Here is a 16,344-nt window from a genome sequence, read left to right as displayed (position 1 = left end):
CCTTGGCTGTTGCTGTAACCTACGCCTCCATGGAAAGGGAGGCGTCAAGGATTACACCCAAACTCTTAACGGAAGTCAATGGCACTAATTGGGCCCCCGCAAGAGAAGGGAGTTGGTCCCTCATCCCCATGCCATCCCGACCTAGCCATAGGACCTCTGTCTTCGAAGGATTTAGTTTCAATCGGCTCCCACGAAACCATCCAGCCACAGCTTCCAAGCATCTGGTCAGTGTGTTCGGGGTCGAGTCGGTGTGGCCATCCATCAGCAGATAGAGCTGAGTGTCATCAACATATTGGTGACAGCCCAGCCCAAAGCTCCGGATAATCTGGGCAAGGGGGCGCATAAAGATGTTAAAAAGCATCGGGGAGAGAATTGCGCCCTGCGGCACTCCACACACCAAGGAGTGTCGCGACGACATTTCCTTCCCTAGTGCCACCCTCTGTCCCCGACCAGAGATAAAGAGCACAACCAGTTACGGGCTATGCCCTGTATCCCCACGTCTGCGAGGCGGGGGTCCAGAAGATCATGATCAACCATGTCAAAGGCTGCTGAGAAATCTAAAAAGATCAGCAGTCCTGACCCGCCTCGATCCAGTTGTCTACGGAGATCATCTGTTAGGGCAACCAGAGCCGTCTCCGTCCCAAAACCAGGACGGAAACCAGACTGAAATGGATCTAATGCCGATGTTTCCTCCAGAAACCTACCAAGCTGTTCAGCAACCGCTCTCTCAATTACCTTACCCAGGTATGGAAGATTTGAAACTGGGCGGTAATTGGATAGGTCTAAGGGATCTAATGAAGTTTTTTTTAAGAGCGGACACACCACTGCTTCCTTCAGTTCCCCTGGGAATGTCCCCGTGTCAAGGACAAATTGATAATTTCAACCAGGGGGGTCCGCGCAACATCTGGACACTCCCAAATCAGCCAAGACGGGCACGGATCAAGGAGGCAGGTGGTGGGCCTACCAACTTGGAGGAATCTATCCACAGTAGGGAGTATCCGATCGAAATGGTCCAACACTGGACCTGAAGTCAATCGAGGGGCCTCCAGTTCAGTCACTGTATCTAAATTGGCAGGGAAGTCATGGCGGAGCAACAGGACTTTCTCCGCAAAAAAACTCACGAATGCCTCACAGCTGTGGGTCGAATTTGTGCTTAAATTTGGTTGTCCTCCTAAGGACGTTATTGACCTAATTATTCTAAAAAGTTGTGCCGGGCGAGAGCTAGCGGATGCAATGGAAGCTGCAAAGTAAGATTTCTTAGCAGCTTTCATAGCCATCTCATAGGCTTTCATAAGCGTCCTATAAGATGTTCTTGAGGCTCCGTCACGAGTCCGTCGCCATACGCGCTCTAGCCGTCTGAGATCCCGCTTCATTTTCCGGAGCTCCTCAGTAAACCAAGGGGCCCGGTTTCGACGGGGTCGCAGAGGGCGCTTAGGCGCGATCTCATCAATGGCTGCCAAGAGCCGGTTATTCCAGTCCTCAACAAGGTCATCTAATGAGTCGCCAGGAGGAGCAGGGTTCCACAAGGCTTGTCGGAATCTATCAGGATCCATCAGTTTTCGCAGACGAGCCCAAATAGGTTTGCCACCCGAGCCGGGGAGGAGCGGGAAGTCAATCTTGGCTTTCAGAGCGTAGTGATCAGACCATGGCACTTCCACAGCAGGGAGCATGATCACATCTATGCCAGCCCCAAAGATCAGATCCAGCGTGTGGCCTGCTTGATGAGTGGGGCCCAAAACAACCTGGGAGAGCCCTAGTGTTGCCATGGAAGTCACTAGGTCCAGAGCCTGTGAGGAGGGAGCGGCATCGGCATGGACGTTGAAGTCTCCCAAAACCAATAGGTTTGGGAAATCCAAGGCCCAGCCTGCCACCACCTCCAGTAGGTCTGACAGGGTGGCTGCAGGTGTGCTGGGTGGTCGGTACACCAGCCAGACAGCCAAGCTCTCCTTGGTGCCCCACACGAGACCAACACATTCAATGCCAGAGATCGCCGGTGATGGCAGAGCTCTGAAAGAGCAATCCTCCCGGAATAACAACGCTGCTACTCCCCCCCGACCCACAGTCCGCGATTGATGGAGGACAGAGAAACCTGGGGGTGTTATCTCATGTAGGGAGAATACTTCGCCTTCCCATACCCAGGTCTCCGTCACGCAAGCCAGGTCAATCCCCTGCGAGACAAAAAAGTCACGCATGGTGGCGGTTTTGTTGCCTATGGACCTGGCATTGCACAGCACGGAGGTGTGTAACCCTTGCTCTTCCTACCCTCATCCCTTGGGATGGGGCATAGATTGGAAGGGGTTCGAGTATCACTGCATCTCGAAACCCTTCGCCGATAGAGATCTCTAGCCCCACCGCCATTCCTCTCTAGCCCTTCAATTGTGGAAATCCCAGATCCCATACTAGCCTCCCCAATAGATGGGTAACATCCCCTCAATAACAAGTCATCCTTGGGCCAGGACTCCTGGGTCAAAATGGTATGGGAAAGAGGTGGAGGTCTGATAGGGTAAGTATCCCTAGAAGATAAAACCCAACCAACCGCACCCCAAGCGGGGGGGACAGTCCCATGGTGTTTCATTAACTGTCAATCCCCCTCTCCCTCCTGGGTTAATTGGAGGATTGTTGGTTCTATCTGTGGCTGTGGAAGTATTAATGAGGTATGTGTTATAAAATGTGGATCACTGGCCAACAGAGAGCCAGATTCGAATTCGGAAGATCTGTCAATCCTGTCTCGCCAGGAGTACAGTAGAGAAGGCTGATCATTCTGATAAGTTTTTGGAACATTAGGCAAAGGTCCAGATGTCCATAAGAATTTATTAGAGGTAAAAACACCACTTTGGCTCTCACCGTTGGAAGCTATAGCGGTAAAGAATATGATAGAAGGGTAGACAGTTTATAGAAATTTATTAAAACAACAGGGAGAGTATAATTTTTTAAAAAATTAAGGAATTATCAGGAAAATTATCATTTGAATGAAGAATTTAAGAAAAACAGGATACGAGGGTTTGGGGAACTAATATCACAACTGGAGAGAGACCTGTTGGAATGGAATGTAAAAGTGCTATCTAAAATGTATAAAATATTATTGGAATGGGAGACAAAGGATGAGCAAGTAAAATATTCAGTGATACATTGGGCAATAGGTATTGGTCATAATATAGATATGGAAGCATGGGAACAATTGTGGAATATGGATATAAAATTTACAGCATATTTAAGAGAAAATTATATGAAAATATCGATCGTATCTAACACCGAGTAAATTGGCAAAAATGTATAAATCTCAATCAAATAAGTGTTGGAAATGTAAAGACAAAGAAGATTCTTTTTATAATATATGGTGGTCTTGTAGTAAGGTTAAGGCTTACTGGGAAATGATATATAATGAAATGAAAAGGATGTTTAAAATAATGTTCGTAAAAAAAACCCCAGAAGCTTTTCTCTTGGGAATTATAACTACCTAAACTGTATAGAAACTTATTCATGTGTGCGACTACAGTGGCAAGAATGCTACTTGCCCAAAAATGAAAAGAAGAAGTTCCAGCAAAGGAAGAATGGATATGCAGAAATGGTGAAGCTTACTGGAAGAATAAGAAATAAAGATAAAAAACTTTTTATGAAAGAATGGAAATGGTTTATTGAATATTTACAGATAAATTGTAAACAAATAGAAACATTGGCAGGATTATTGTAATAATCTGCAGTTTCATAAGAGTATATATTTTAAAAAGATGAATAAATGAGCAAATTAAGTTAATTTGGATATGCAGAAGATACTAAAAATTTAAGGAACAGCAGAAAGAGGGGGAAGGAAGTCAAGTTTTGAAATGTCAAAATGATTGTAAAATCAGTGAAATGTATAAATCTGAAAAGTATAAATAAATAGAGTGTAGCAGCAGCAGGAGCAACAACAACAACACACACACAGGAATTTCCCCCAATAATTTCAGCTGTAGTTTGCTTTAAGCTAGAGGTTTGGTCATCCTTTTTAAAATGTATATATATCATCCCAAAACCCAGCTTGACAGATCTAGCAAAAATATAGATCTTGCACAAAATAACCTTTGACCTCTATATTCTTAGATTATGAAGTGTTAACTAGAGTAATAGGGAGCTTTGGGCACAACCTGGGCAAAATTTCAGTAAGCTTATTCTCAACACTGGCATATCTAAATGAATGCCTGACATCAACTTGCCTGAAGTCTCACACACTAAAGCACACACAGCTACTAAATACAGTGGCGTAGCATGGAGGGGTATGGGGGCCGTGGCCAAGGGTGCACAATATGGGAGGCGGAAACCAGGTGCCCCCTCAGATACCTCGCGCCCTGCCGGCAGCGGGGGCTGGAGAGCACGGAAGGTGAAGATCGACCCTCTGTGTGTCCCACCCACGCCTGGTGCGTCGTTGCAGCTCCCCCTTCCCAAGGTCAGTCCCAGGGGCAGAGAGCGGCTGCAGTGCCTGGCCTGCCCGGCCATTGTTTCTCTGTCCCCAGGCCAAGCCTGACCCGGAGGGCGGAGAGAGGCTGTGGCGCGTGAGGAAGCTCCCGCCGAGAGAGGAGAGTTGGCCCAGTTCCAGGACTGGGGCATGCGAGTGTGCCAGTGCCACCGCAGCCTCCCTCCGTGCACCACCCCCTTTGGCCCGTGCGCTATTTACCTACACTCCGCCATTGACTAAATCAGAGGCCAGCAAACTTTTCCAGCAAGGGGCCAGTCCACTGTCCCTCATACCTTGGGGGGGGGGACTATTTTTTTTTGGGGGGGGTGAATGAATTCCTATGCCAAACAAATAACCCAGAGATGCATTTTAAATAAAAACACACATTCTACTCATGTAAAAACATGCTGATTCCCAGACCGTCCACAGGCCAGATTTAGAAGGCAATTGGGCCAGATCCAGCCCAAGTTTGCCTACCCATGGACTAAATATTGCTGCTGGTGGAAGAGAAAACTAGAAACCTGTTATATATTAAATCTGGTGCCAGCAGTAGTCACCAGCATTCCCCCCCCCCCCCCACAATGCATTTGAAGCAGAGCAGCATATCTAAACAGTGAAAACCTGGAACCTCAGCCACAGTACCCTTTAAATGTAATCAACCATTCTTAAATTGTGGTGGTGCTAATGCTCCAGTGGCCAGGGAAAGAATAGAATCCTGCTAGGTATAGAATGATGCTTATTGAAATACAATGCATTGTTTTCAGTAGAGTTGTTCTCAATTCACACACCAGTGCTCCTCTGAAAAAGAGCTTTTATGTCTAAAGCAAAACTTTCAGATTAAATCTGTATGTTGTCCATAGTCAGAAAAACAGCTACATGGTGCAACTGAATTGCAATCAAGACTTAAAATACAAATTGGAATAAGAGAAGTGCTTGAATTATTCAGGTCAAGCAGTTCAGCGAGCATTCCCTCAATGCTTCATATAGTCCATGTTTGTCACATGGTGCTAAAGTTACCTACATATTTCCAGTTCCCTTTGCAGTGTCTTGCTATGCTCATTTGCCTCAGAGAGCTCCTCACTTAATATCTTCTTGGCTGGAAAAAAACACACCCAGATATACACACTACAGAGGACTAAGAATAAGCACTAAAGAGTAAATAATGAATGGAGAACAACTAAAACCAGTGGGCTGGATCCCACTAAGGAGTCCCATCGTTGAAAGGATTTACACTTGTACAAGAGAACACCCTCCTCTGCAACTAGACCTCAGATCCTCCCAATTGGCATCATCCTCTTTGACTCCTCAACATAATAGTCAATATAAACCGAAATAAGATAAAATTTACTATTATCATCCATTCATTATCACAATTCATTATTACAAAGTCTCCAAACCACACTAGCAGCCACTCAAGCACACACCCCACCAATCGCTCACTCAAAAACTCTTTCCTTCACAAACACTTTTTCATCTCCAAAACTAGGGCCACCAGATGCAGAAGATGACAGGATTCCTGAACCTTTTGAGAGTTGAGTAGAAGAGGTAATTTAAACAGGTGTGGTTTGTCATGCAAGCACTGGTGTATGCTAGGGACAGAGGAGGGCAGAGTGGCTGGAGGCCTGTATTTAATGGAGCAGGGGGTCTTACTAGGCATCAAGGAAGGAGTTGGGGGTACTGTGGTGCTTGCAACCACCACCATAACAACCCCAGGAACAGGCCCAGAAAGGTGATGGGAGTCATGCATTCAGAAACAGTATTGAGAGAGAGGCAAAAACAGAGGCTTTCAGAAATACTTATATACTGAATCTGTCACTTAGTGGACTCTTGCATTTTCATTTTCTCTTTGGGAGCCACACCTTAGAAAATCCTGCCTTTTCAAGTCAAAGGAGCCTGATTTGGCATCCTTTGCGCAAGGGTACACCTTGCTCTGCAAAAGATTCTGCATAACCATTGCTAACCTCTTTGCACTCTTCTTACCTTGCTGCAGTTTATTGATCCTTTTTACTAGCTCTTCAACTTTTGGCTCCAGAATTTCCACTACAAAAGGGAGAAGAAATCTTACCTTTAACCAGATTCTTAACTATGCTAATTACTAACAGAATAGTGATTACTTTAAAACATCCTAATTGTATGAATTCACTATAACTATTCACCTATCATTCACCTATTCACCTATCATTCACCTTCACCTATCATTCACCTATTCACCTATCATTCACCTTCAACTATCATCATATGATTATATTGAACAGCATGACATAGCTCACAAGCCTTGATGCTGTGTTTTATGTTTCCTCATGCAGCCTCTGTTAGGACAGTTTTCTTCCTTCCCCAAAATCCCCTCCTCACAAACATGTTTTCCTCAAATCTTCCACTTTTCCCTCCCCTTGCAGCTTCAGGTCAAGTCCATGCTGCCTCTAGGTGGTCATGTATCCTATCGACTAGGTATAGTCCTATTTGAAGGGCTCTCCAATCAAACTTCTAAAGAGAAAGAACTCAAAAAAGGGGGAGCAGGAGGGGTCTAGAAGTTGCCAGCCAAGAGTTGTCCCCCTAACCTGGGCAACAGACTGAGCCAGGACACAGCTCATGTGGTCAGTCTTCCCCACTATGGCAAGGTATACCGTAATTCTATATAAAGCTTAGTAATTATTTAATAAATTGCCATTTATACATATACATTAGTGTATGAAATTAGTGTCCTCTTTTGCTCTTTTTTGGCCATGTGTAAGTGCCAACCCTATCTCTCTCTCTCTCTCTCTCTCTCTCTCTCTTTATGGCCTCCACACCACTCACCGTTTCTTTTAATGGATTCCCCAGGTTTGTCCACCCCAACTTCTACAGGGTAATGAAGTCACTATGTACAGTATATATATTAACCACATATTTTTTATGCCCCACCAAGAAGCACAGAAGAAATGATGCAATGTGTATTTCATCTCCTGGAGGGCATGGAAACATCTGGAGGGCATGGAAACATACTACTGTATACCAGGGGTCGGCAACCTGCAGCCCATGGACCACAAGCAGCCCACAGGTCGTTTAAACAGCCCCTGAGCTCCCCCTGAACCGAGCTGCCTGCTCAGCGAGTCCCCCGCACGCTGCGCTACACCAGTGCAGCGTGCGGGGGACTCGCTTCCACAGCCCCGGAAATCGCGTCTGCGCAGACGCCGGAAATCGCATCTGCACAGATGTGATCCAGTCCACAGAGCAATCTCGGCAGGAGTGAACCACCCCAGGCAAGGTAAACCTTGCCGATCCCTGGTACAGGCAACCCTGGCAACTGTAGCTTGTTGTGGGTGCTGGGAATTGTAGCTCTAGCAAGGGGAAAACAACAGTTCCCAGGAAAGCCACGCCTGTTAAAGAGGTATAAAAGTGCTTTAAATGGACTTCCGGTCGGCGCCAGCATTTAATGGCGGTCCTTTCTTCGAGCTCCGAAGGAGGACTGCTCCGCGAGTTCGGGTCTGTCCCGCTACGGCGAGCGGGGGACCCCTAAAATCACAGGCGCGGAAGCCTGTGAGCAAGGAGACTCGGAGGGCACCTTCTGCGCCCCCTGGTACTGCGAAAGAGCCTTTTTAAAGGCTCCGGAACGGCATCGGGGTTAGCGCGGTGCTGAGAGCCGTAACCCAGCCCGCGGAGCGAAGCCGCGTCGCCATGAACGGAGAGCGCCGATTCCTTCCTGAAGTAAAGATTTGACCGCAACACCCGTGAGTAAGATCGAGGGATTGAACGGGACATTAAATTTGAAATCTTGAAATTTGGCTGAAAACGGGAAAGGCATAAATCCTCCCCGAACTGCATGAAAAGTAAAGCAATGAAAAAGCAAAGCTGCATTTGAAAGAAATTAATCTTTTAAACTGACTAACTGACATCGGACTTTAACTCCCCCCCCAATAAGCAGGGAAAAGGGGGGAGAAAAATTTGGACACTGTTTACCTGCTAGAATTTAATGGTAAAAAAGGAGATCTTTCACTGTCAAACCCCCTGGCCGAACTGCTGAGCAAGGCACCGGGAAAGTGAGCTGTCAGTGAGACTGGATACAAAGTGTACCTATGAAGTTGGGGTTTTGACTGAGACAAAGTTACTGGGCTCTAGTTGGGATTACTTTGTTGAACTTTTGAAGGGAAAGCGGGACAGAAACTTCTACTGTGGACTTTTGAACTCTTGGTTCATAGATCTATGTTTCCCTTTTGTTCTCTCTATTTGGATACAATTCAATGCACCCTCTAGAGGGTCTAGAGGAAAGTTGTTACAGTGAAAAAGAAATAGTGGGATTTTCCACTTGTAAATCTTTCCTGTGAGAACGACCTTGAGGATATGAGTGGCCCAGCAGATGAGATTGTAACTAGATCTAAAGTAAAACAATCACAAAAGAAGAGGGCCTCAATAACAAGTACATTACCAGCTGCACAGGAAAAAATACCAACAGCATCTATGGAATCAATGACACAGGCACTGCTCAAAATAAATCAATCTTTAGAAGCTTTGACAAAGCAGTCCACTGAAAATTCTAAAAAATTGACAGAGCTGACAGCAAGACTGGACTTGAACACGGCAAGCGTAGCATCTAATACAGATTCTATTAACAAGCTGATTGAAGAGAATTCTGAAACACGAAAGATAGCTGAAATTGCAAAAAAGACAGCAGAGGAGACAAGGGAAAAGCTTGCACCGATTACAAAAAAAGTGAATGAACATGATGCAGCTCTCTCTTTATTGGAATTACAGAGGAAAGAGAAAACTTTGAAATTGAGACTGGTTCCTGAGAAGGAGGGGGACAACCTTGTGGACTTCCTTACACAGAACTTTTCGGAATTTTGGTTAGAAGATTTGGAGGAAGATGAATTTGAAATAACAGCAGCCTTTCGGCTGGGCAGGAGGCAAGGAAAGAAGCCAAGGGATTGTTTAATTACACTGAGATCCAAGGAAGAAAGAGACAAACTACTGAACTTGCATTATCAAAAGGCCTTGGAGATCCAAAATTGTCAAGTCCAAATTTTTAAAGATATCCCTAAATATATTTTGGAGGTGAGGACCCTCTACAAAGATTTGGTCCTCCTGCTGAAGAAAAATCTCATACCTTTTAGGTGGGAGTTTCCACAAGGACTGTCTTTCAACTTCAAAGGAAGGAAAATCAAGATAAAAACAATTCAGGACAAAGAACAGTTTCTGGAGAGATACTTTGAGGACCTGCAGAAAGGAACAGTAGAAACAACAACAGAAGAAAGACCGACGGATATTGCTAACCTATCTTTTGGACTTATACCACCATCAGAAGAGGAACAAAAGTTAGGAGCAGTCGGAGGAACAGGTACTTAATAACAAAATGTCTCTGCAACTTCTTAGTTCGAACTGTAATGGCTTGAACCTTCCCTGAAAAAGACATCAAGTTTTTCATATATTGAAGAGAGAACAATTAGACATAATATGTTTACAAGAAACCCATGTGACCAGGGCTCATAGAAAATTGTTGGTAAATAAGAGACTCGGTCAAGAATATATTACATCAGATAAAGTGAAGAAAAGAGGCGTGGTGATTTATGCAAAGGAAAAATTGGCTCCAAAGATGATATTTAAAGATGAGCAAGGAAGATACCTGGCAATTGAAATACAAGTTCAAGGAGAAAAAATCCTGATAGTTGGAATTTACGCACCAAATGATGGGAAGGCCGAATTCTTTAAGAAGTTGCATGAGATTTTACTGGAATTTTTAGACTGTAAAATAATAATGATGGGAGATATGAACGGAGTAGTCTCCACACACATGGACAAGGCACAGAGACAAGTAATTTCTAAGGAAGGGAGACTACCTAAGACTTTCTTTGAGATGACTGAAAATATGGACTTAATTGACATTTGGAGAACAAGAAACCCTCTCGAGAGAGAGGGAACTTTTTTCTCTTAAGCTAAAATGACAAATTTGGGTAACTAGCAGTATGGCACCAAGGATAAAAAAGGTCGAAATCTGCTCAAAGACCTGTTCCAACCATAATGCGGTGAAGATGGAGATGAAACTAACATCAACTGGATCCTTTAGATGGAGAATGAATGACACCCTCTTTAGAGATGAAGAGATTTATAAGAAGGCCCAAAAGACACTAAAAGATTACTTTGAGATAAACTTAAGAAAAGAAATGGAAAAAAGAATAATTTGGGACGCAAGCAAGGCCGTGATGCGAGGTTTCCTAATACAACAGAATTCTATAAAGAGGAAAAAGCAAAATGAGAGGAAAGAAAATTTTTTGGAAAAAATAAAAGAAGGTGAAAAGAAACTGAGGTCTAAACCAAAGTCTCGTGAGATTTTGAGAGAAATAAAGTATTATCAGAAGCAATACATGGAATTGAGGAATCAAGAGATAGAATGGAAAATAAAGCAAATGAGACAAAAGACATTTGAATCGGCGGACAAATGTGGGAAATTGCTATCATGGCAATTGAAAAAGAGGCAAAAAATGAATACTGTGACAAGTTTAGAAGTGGATGGAAAAATTATTTCCAAACCAAATGAGATAAGTAATTGTTTTCAAAGTTTTTTCAGAAAATTATACGCACAAGGGCCAATAAACGAACAAGAAATAGAAGAATTCATCAAGAAGTATGGATTACCAAAAATTTCAGAGCAAAGTAAAATGACTTTGAATGAGAAAATAACAGCATAAGAGATAGTGGGTGCCATTCAGAATATGCAATTGGGAAAATCTCCAGGACCAGATGGTTTGACCGCTAGATACTATAAAGCACTGAAGGAATGGTTAATACATCCATTGAAAGAAGTTTGTAATGAAATTCTAGAGGGGAAAAAGGCACCCGAATCGTGGAAAGAAGCTTTTATCTCACTTATACCGAAAACTGAGAAGGAAAAGAACCAGGTTAAAAATTACCGCCCCATATCATTACTTAATGTGGATTACAAAATTTTTGCAGACATTTTGGCAAAAAGATTGAAGAAAGTGTTACTAAAGGAGATTGATAAGGACCAAACTGGCTTTCTCCCGGGGAGACATATGTCAGATAATGTGAGGAACATTATAGATATTTTGGAAATGTTAGAAGTGGACATTAATAGGAAGGTGGTTTTAATTTTTGTGGACGCGGAGAAAGCCTTTGATAATATTTGCTGGAGTTTTATGAAGAAAAATCTCCAAGAAATGGGGGTGGGCCAAGGTTTTGAAAATGGTATAGGTGCAATATATTCTAAACAAAGAGCAAAGCTGATTGTAAATAATGTGGTTACGGAAGAAATACCAATAGAAAAAGGTACACGACAAGGATGCCCAATATCCCCTCTATTGTTTATAACAGTTCTGGAAGTTTTGTTAAATATGATTAGAGGGGACCAGTTGGTTAAAGGAGTTCAGGTCGGAACTAAACATTACAAATTAAGGGCATTTGCAGATGAACTTTGCAACAGGCAGAAGCTGGTACCAAAAGAGTACTAGAATTAATTGAGATATTTGGTCAAGTGGCAGGATTTAAATTGAACAAACAAAAGACGAAAGTGTTGGAGAAAAATCTTACAATGGCTGAAAAAGAGAAGTTTCAGAGTGAAACAGGCTTAGAGATAACAAAAAAAGTGAAATACCTGGGGGTAAACTTAACATCTAAAAATGTGAATTTATTTAAGGATAATTATGATAAATGTTGGACAGAGATAAAGAAAGATCTAGAAATATGGTCAAGGTTGAGACTTTCCTTGTTAGGCCGAATTGCTGTTATCAAGATGAATGTGCTGCCTAGAATGCTGTTTTTATTTCAAACATTGCAGATATTGGATAAGATGGAGTGTTTCAAGAAGTGGCAGAAAGATATATCTAAATTTGTCTGGCAGGGCAAAAAGCCCAGAATAAAATTTAAGATTTTAACTGACGCAAAAGAAAGAGGGGGGTTTGCCCTGCCGGACTTAAGACTTTATTATGAATCGGCAGCTTTTTGCTGGTTGAAACAATGGCTGCTTCTTGAGAATACAGACATTTTGGATTTGGAAGGGTTTGATAATAGATTTGGTTGGCACGCATACATATGGTATGACAAGGTAAAAGTACATAAGGGTTTTAAAAACCATATTGTTAGAAAAGCATTATATAATGTTTGGATGCGGTATAAAGATTTGTTAGAAAGTAAAACTCCCAGGTGGTTGTCACCAATGGAAGCCAAAGAGGTGGAAAAACTTAATATGGAGCCTAATTGGCCAAAATATTGTGAAATTTTAGAACAAGATGGTGAAAAAGTTAAATTACAGAGTTATAAGAAACTAAAGCCTAAAGTACGAGACTGGTTACACTATTATCAGATATATGAGGCATTTAAACAGGACAGGAAAATAGGCTTCCAGAAGGAGAGGTCTAAATTAGAAACAGAATTGTTAGAACCCAATACTAAAAATTTGTCAAGAATGTATAATTTGCTGCTTAAATGGAATACACAGGATGAAACGGTGAAATCAGCTATGATTAAATGGGCACAAGACATTGGTCATGATATTATGTTTGCGGACTGGGAGCAGTTATGGACCACCGGCATTAAATTCACGGCATGCAATGCCTTAAAAGAAAACTTAATGAAAATGATTTATAGGTGGTACATGTCAGGGAACTGCCATCGGAAGGACAGGTGGTGAGAAGGCTTCAGGAGAATAGGAGAGACACTTCTTCAGCAGAAGAGGGAACCAGTAGGGGGAGTGCGGGAGCTCCAAAGGAAAGGGAGTCGGAGGGGAGGCTCTGGGATACTTCCAGTGAGAACAGTGAGGAGGTATCAGGACACCCTTTAAGGACCCCCACCCCTCGCCGGAAACTGTCACACAGGGAATCCAGGAGGCGCATGTCCGTGAAACAGCTTTTATGTTGGAAACGTTTCCGCAAACGCCCACTGTCAGATACTACCAGCGACTGACGGAGCCACCCCGAAGGGCTCCGCTCAAGGCAGGGCTTCACTACACTGAGTGAGCTCTGAGGGATCAAGCTTTAACGCACAAGCAGCTCATTATCCCACCACAGCAATCTGACAGTCCCTGAAAGCAGCTTGTGCAAAGAGAGGCATCATGAGCAACCCAGCCGGAGCCGGAGATGGGGGAGCAGCTGCAGCCGGTCCTAGCCTGGAAGAAAGGTACAGGATGTTGGAGGTACAGTTAGCTCTGCAAACGGCGAGGCTTGAGGAGAGGAGGGCTCATGATGCAGAAAAGGGGAAAGCCGCCCAGCTCTCGAGGAAAGTGCCTGGACTGGTGCAGAAGTTTGGGGGTGATCCCAGGAATTATCAAGCCTTCAGGACAGAGATGCAATATGCCCTCAATCTGCAGTTTGATGATTTTCCTGATGAGGATTCGAGGGTTGCTTATGTGATTGGGCATCTCGAAGGCGGGGCAAAAGATTGGGTGAGGCCACTAATGGCAGCCAATAATGAAGCCCTAAGGGACACAAGGAAGTTTTTTCGCGCCATGGATCTGATGTTTTCCAGCGAGATTGAGCAGGGAGTGGCGCGCAGGCAGTTAATGGCGTGTAAACAAGGGAACCGATCTGTCCGTGAGTACTGGACTGAGTTCACCATGTTGATCCATAAATTAGGTTGGGATTTGTCAGCGGAACCGATACAAATGCTGTTCGAAGAAGGACTATCTTCGGCAGTGAAAGACGAACTTTCCCGGGGGCCCAGGGCGGAGTCTATGGACCATCTGACTAAATCAGCGCTGGCCATAGGATCACGCCAGGAGGCCAGAGCCTTGGAGAAGCGGGAAGGGAAAGGGGAGCGTTGGAGGGATTTCCGCATTCCAGAGATTCCAGAGCAGCCTTCTCTGCCAGCAGAGCCGATGGAAATCGGAACAGCGCGCGCACGCGCAATTTCAAACCCCAGTGAAGGGCGGAAGAAGGAGGGAAAAGGCGCCAAGAAATGTTTTCTCTGCCAACAGCCAGGTCACTTTGCCAGAGTTTGTCCGCAAAGAAAGGAATGGCAAGGAATGGCGGGAGCTGTTGGGGAGGAGGGGGAAGGAGCTAAGGAGCAAGTAAAAGCCAACGCCTGGCTGCCACCGACGGGGCACAGCAGCCAGGCCAAGGAACAGTAAATGTGCCCACGCCAGAACCCCCAAGACCAGCTCTTGTAATAGAGGTATTGCTGGAGCTGGCAAACGGACACCCACTAAAGGTGAAGGCGCTATTAGACTCAGGCAGCTCCTGTGGGATGTAAACACAGGAGCAGTCAATGACAACATTCCTAGAGTGTACATGTTAGAACATGGGGAGGGATGTCTGTCCAGCAAGCAGGTAAACTTCCTGGGGATGGACTTCCTCCACATGTGACCAGAGGTGGGTGTGGCCTCACCTGTGCAGGTAATGATAAAAGCACAGGGCAGGCAGCCACTCTCTCTCTTCTCTCTTGCCTCTTGCCTCTCTCTGCCATCTTCCTTCGATGAGGAACATCTAAGGATGCCCTCTTGGCTCTCAGCCAAGAGAGGACAGTACTATCTTCCTATAATATAGTTTCTAAGTGCATGTAACCTTTTTTAAGCCTGCCTACCTTCTGGGATCATATTGTGAACAGAACGTGAGTAAACTCTTTTATACTTTTATAAAGACTGTGTCGTGTCTTGCATTTTAAGAGGGAACAAAGGGGAAATTACCAGAGTAATTATTATAGAGGTTCTAGCGAACCTGTGCACACGTTACCGTTGCGAACTTAAAGGGGAATGTCTATAAACTCTGCTGATATTTTGGGAACTTGTTAGCACAAGTAGGATAAGGATATAATTAGTCAATATATCCTCTCCTGCACCCCAGAACATTCCCACAAAGGGTTATTGGGCCCAGTATTGCATATTTCTGCGTATTTTTGAAGGATTGCGTTGGATTGTGATTTTGAGTTGAGTAGTATTTTTCTGAGTTAACTTCCTGGTAAGCACATGGTCCTTTGTTCCATTGTGCAGTGGGGATTAAGCAACCCCCCCCTTCCCTCAGAGTTCACAGTGACCCAAGGCAGTGAAGAATTGTTTTGTATTTTGAGATTTTTGAGATTTTGATTTTAAAATTTTGAGAAATTTTGAAATTTTGAAGAATTTTCAAATTTTTGGATTTTAAGATGGCTAGAGCAGCTTTTGATAGTGATGCAAAGCTAGGAATGCCTGTGCTGAATGAACACAATTTCATACACTGGAAGCAGCGCTTGATAGCATGTTTAGATTATAAGCACATTTTGGAAGCTTTAAACCCTCAGCCTACAGGATCGTCTGAGGTGGATTTAGCCAAGATAAATGCTTGGAAACGCATGAACAGCGAAGCTAGACACATAATTTTGAGTGGACTTCGTGATGAGCAGCTATCATTAATAAATAGTACAGATGATGCATCTCAAATCTTAAGAGATATTGAGCGTGTGTATGGAGAATCTAGCATAAACTGCTTCAGAAACTTGGTGTGTAAATTAACCAGAGTGAGGATGAATTCAAAAGAGGAATTCACAGAGCACATCAACAAGTTTACTGAGATTATTCAAAGAATTGATTTGACTCCCAAAGCTTTTGATGAAGATACAAAGATAGCATTTTTGTTATCATCACTTGGACCACGCTTTAGCGCATTTGTAAGTTTGATGGATCATAGACAAGGTCTGACTTTTAAAGACTTGATTGGTTATTTAAAAGAAGAATGTAGAGATAGAGCTGAATCTCCAGTGAGAAATGCTAGAAGCAAAGACAGCAGTTATGCATCTAGGCAATTTACAAAGTCGAAAGAGATGCCTAAGAAAGTGATTTGTTTCAATTGTAACAAAGAAGGACACATTGCAAAGAATTGCAGGGCTCCTAAAGCCAAGAAACCCCACCCCTTTCAGCCAAAAGGAGAAAAGAAGGGGAAATGTGAATGCACATGGCTACTACAAGAAAGGAATTTAACTGTCCAGAATCGTGAAAATAGACGTAATAAATGGATAAT

At 43.7% G+C, this 16,344-nt stretch overlaps 1 protein-coding gene across 6 annotated transcripts in view; it reads right to left on the bottom strand.

Annotated features, from left to right (window-relative positions):
- The window catches only part of LOC307206180 (synaptonemal complex central element protein 1-like), a 42,772-nt gene that overhangs the window by 14,803 nt on the left and 11,625 nt on the right, over positions 1-16,344 (bottom strand). For 4 of the 6 annotated variants that reach the window (XM_079959017.1, XM_079959019.1, XM_079959016.1 and 1 more), the window contains exons 3-4: positions 6,413-6,472; positions 5,454-5,528 (exon numbers count right to left, since the gene is read on the bottom strand). In XM_079959017.1, coding sequence (XP_079815143.1) covers positions 5,454-5,528; positions 6,413-6,472 — 135 coding nt within the window. The remainder of the gene's footprint in view (positions 1-5,453; positions 5,529-6,412; positions 6,473-16,344) is intronic. The other 2 variants (XM_079959020.1, XM_079959018.1) reach the window with 1 other exon arrangement.

This window comes from Podarcis cretensis (genome assembly GCF_951804945.1).
Source record: "Podarcis cretensis genome assembly, chromosome: 17".
Lineage (NCBI taxonomy): Eukaryota > Metazoa > Chordata > Lepidosauria > Squamata > Lacertidae > Podarcis > Podarcis cretensis.
This window is presented reverse-complemented; position numbering and strand designations above follow the sequence as displayed.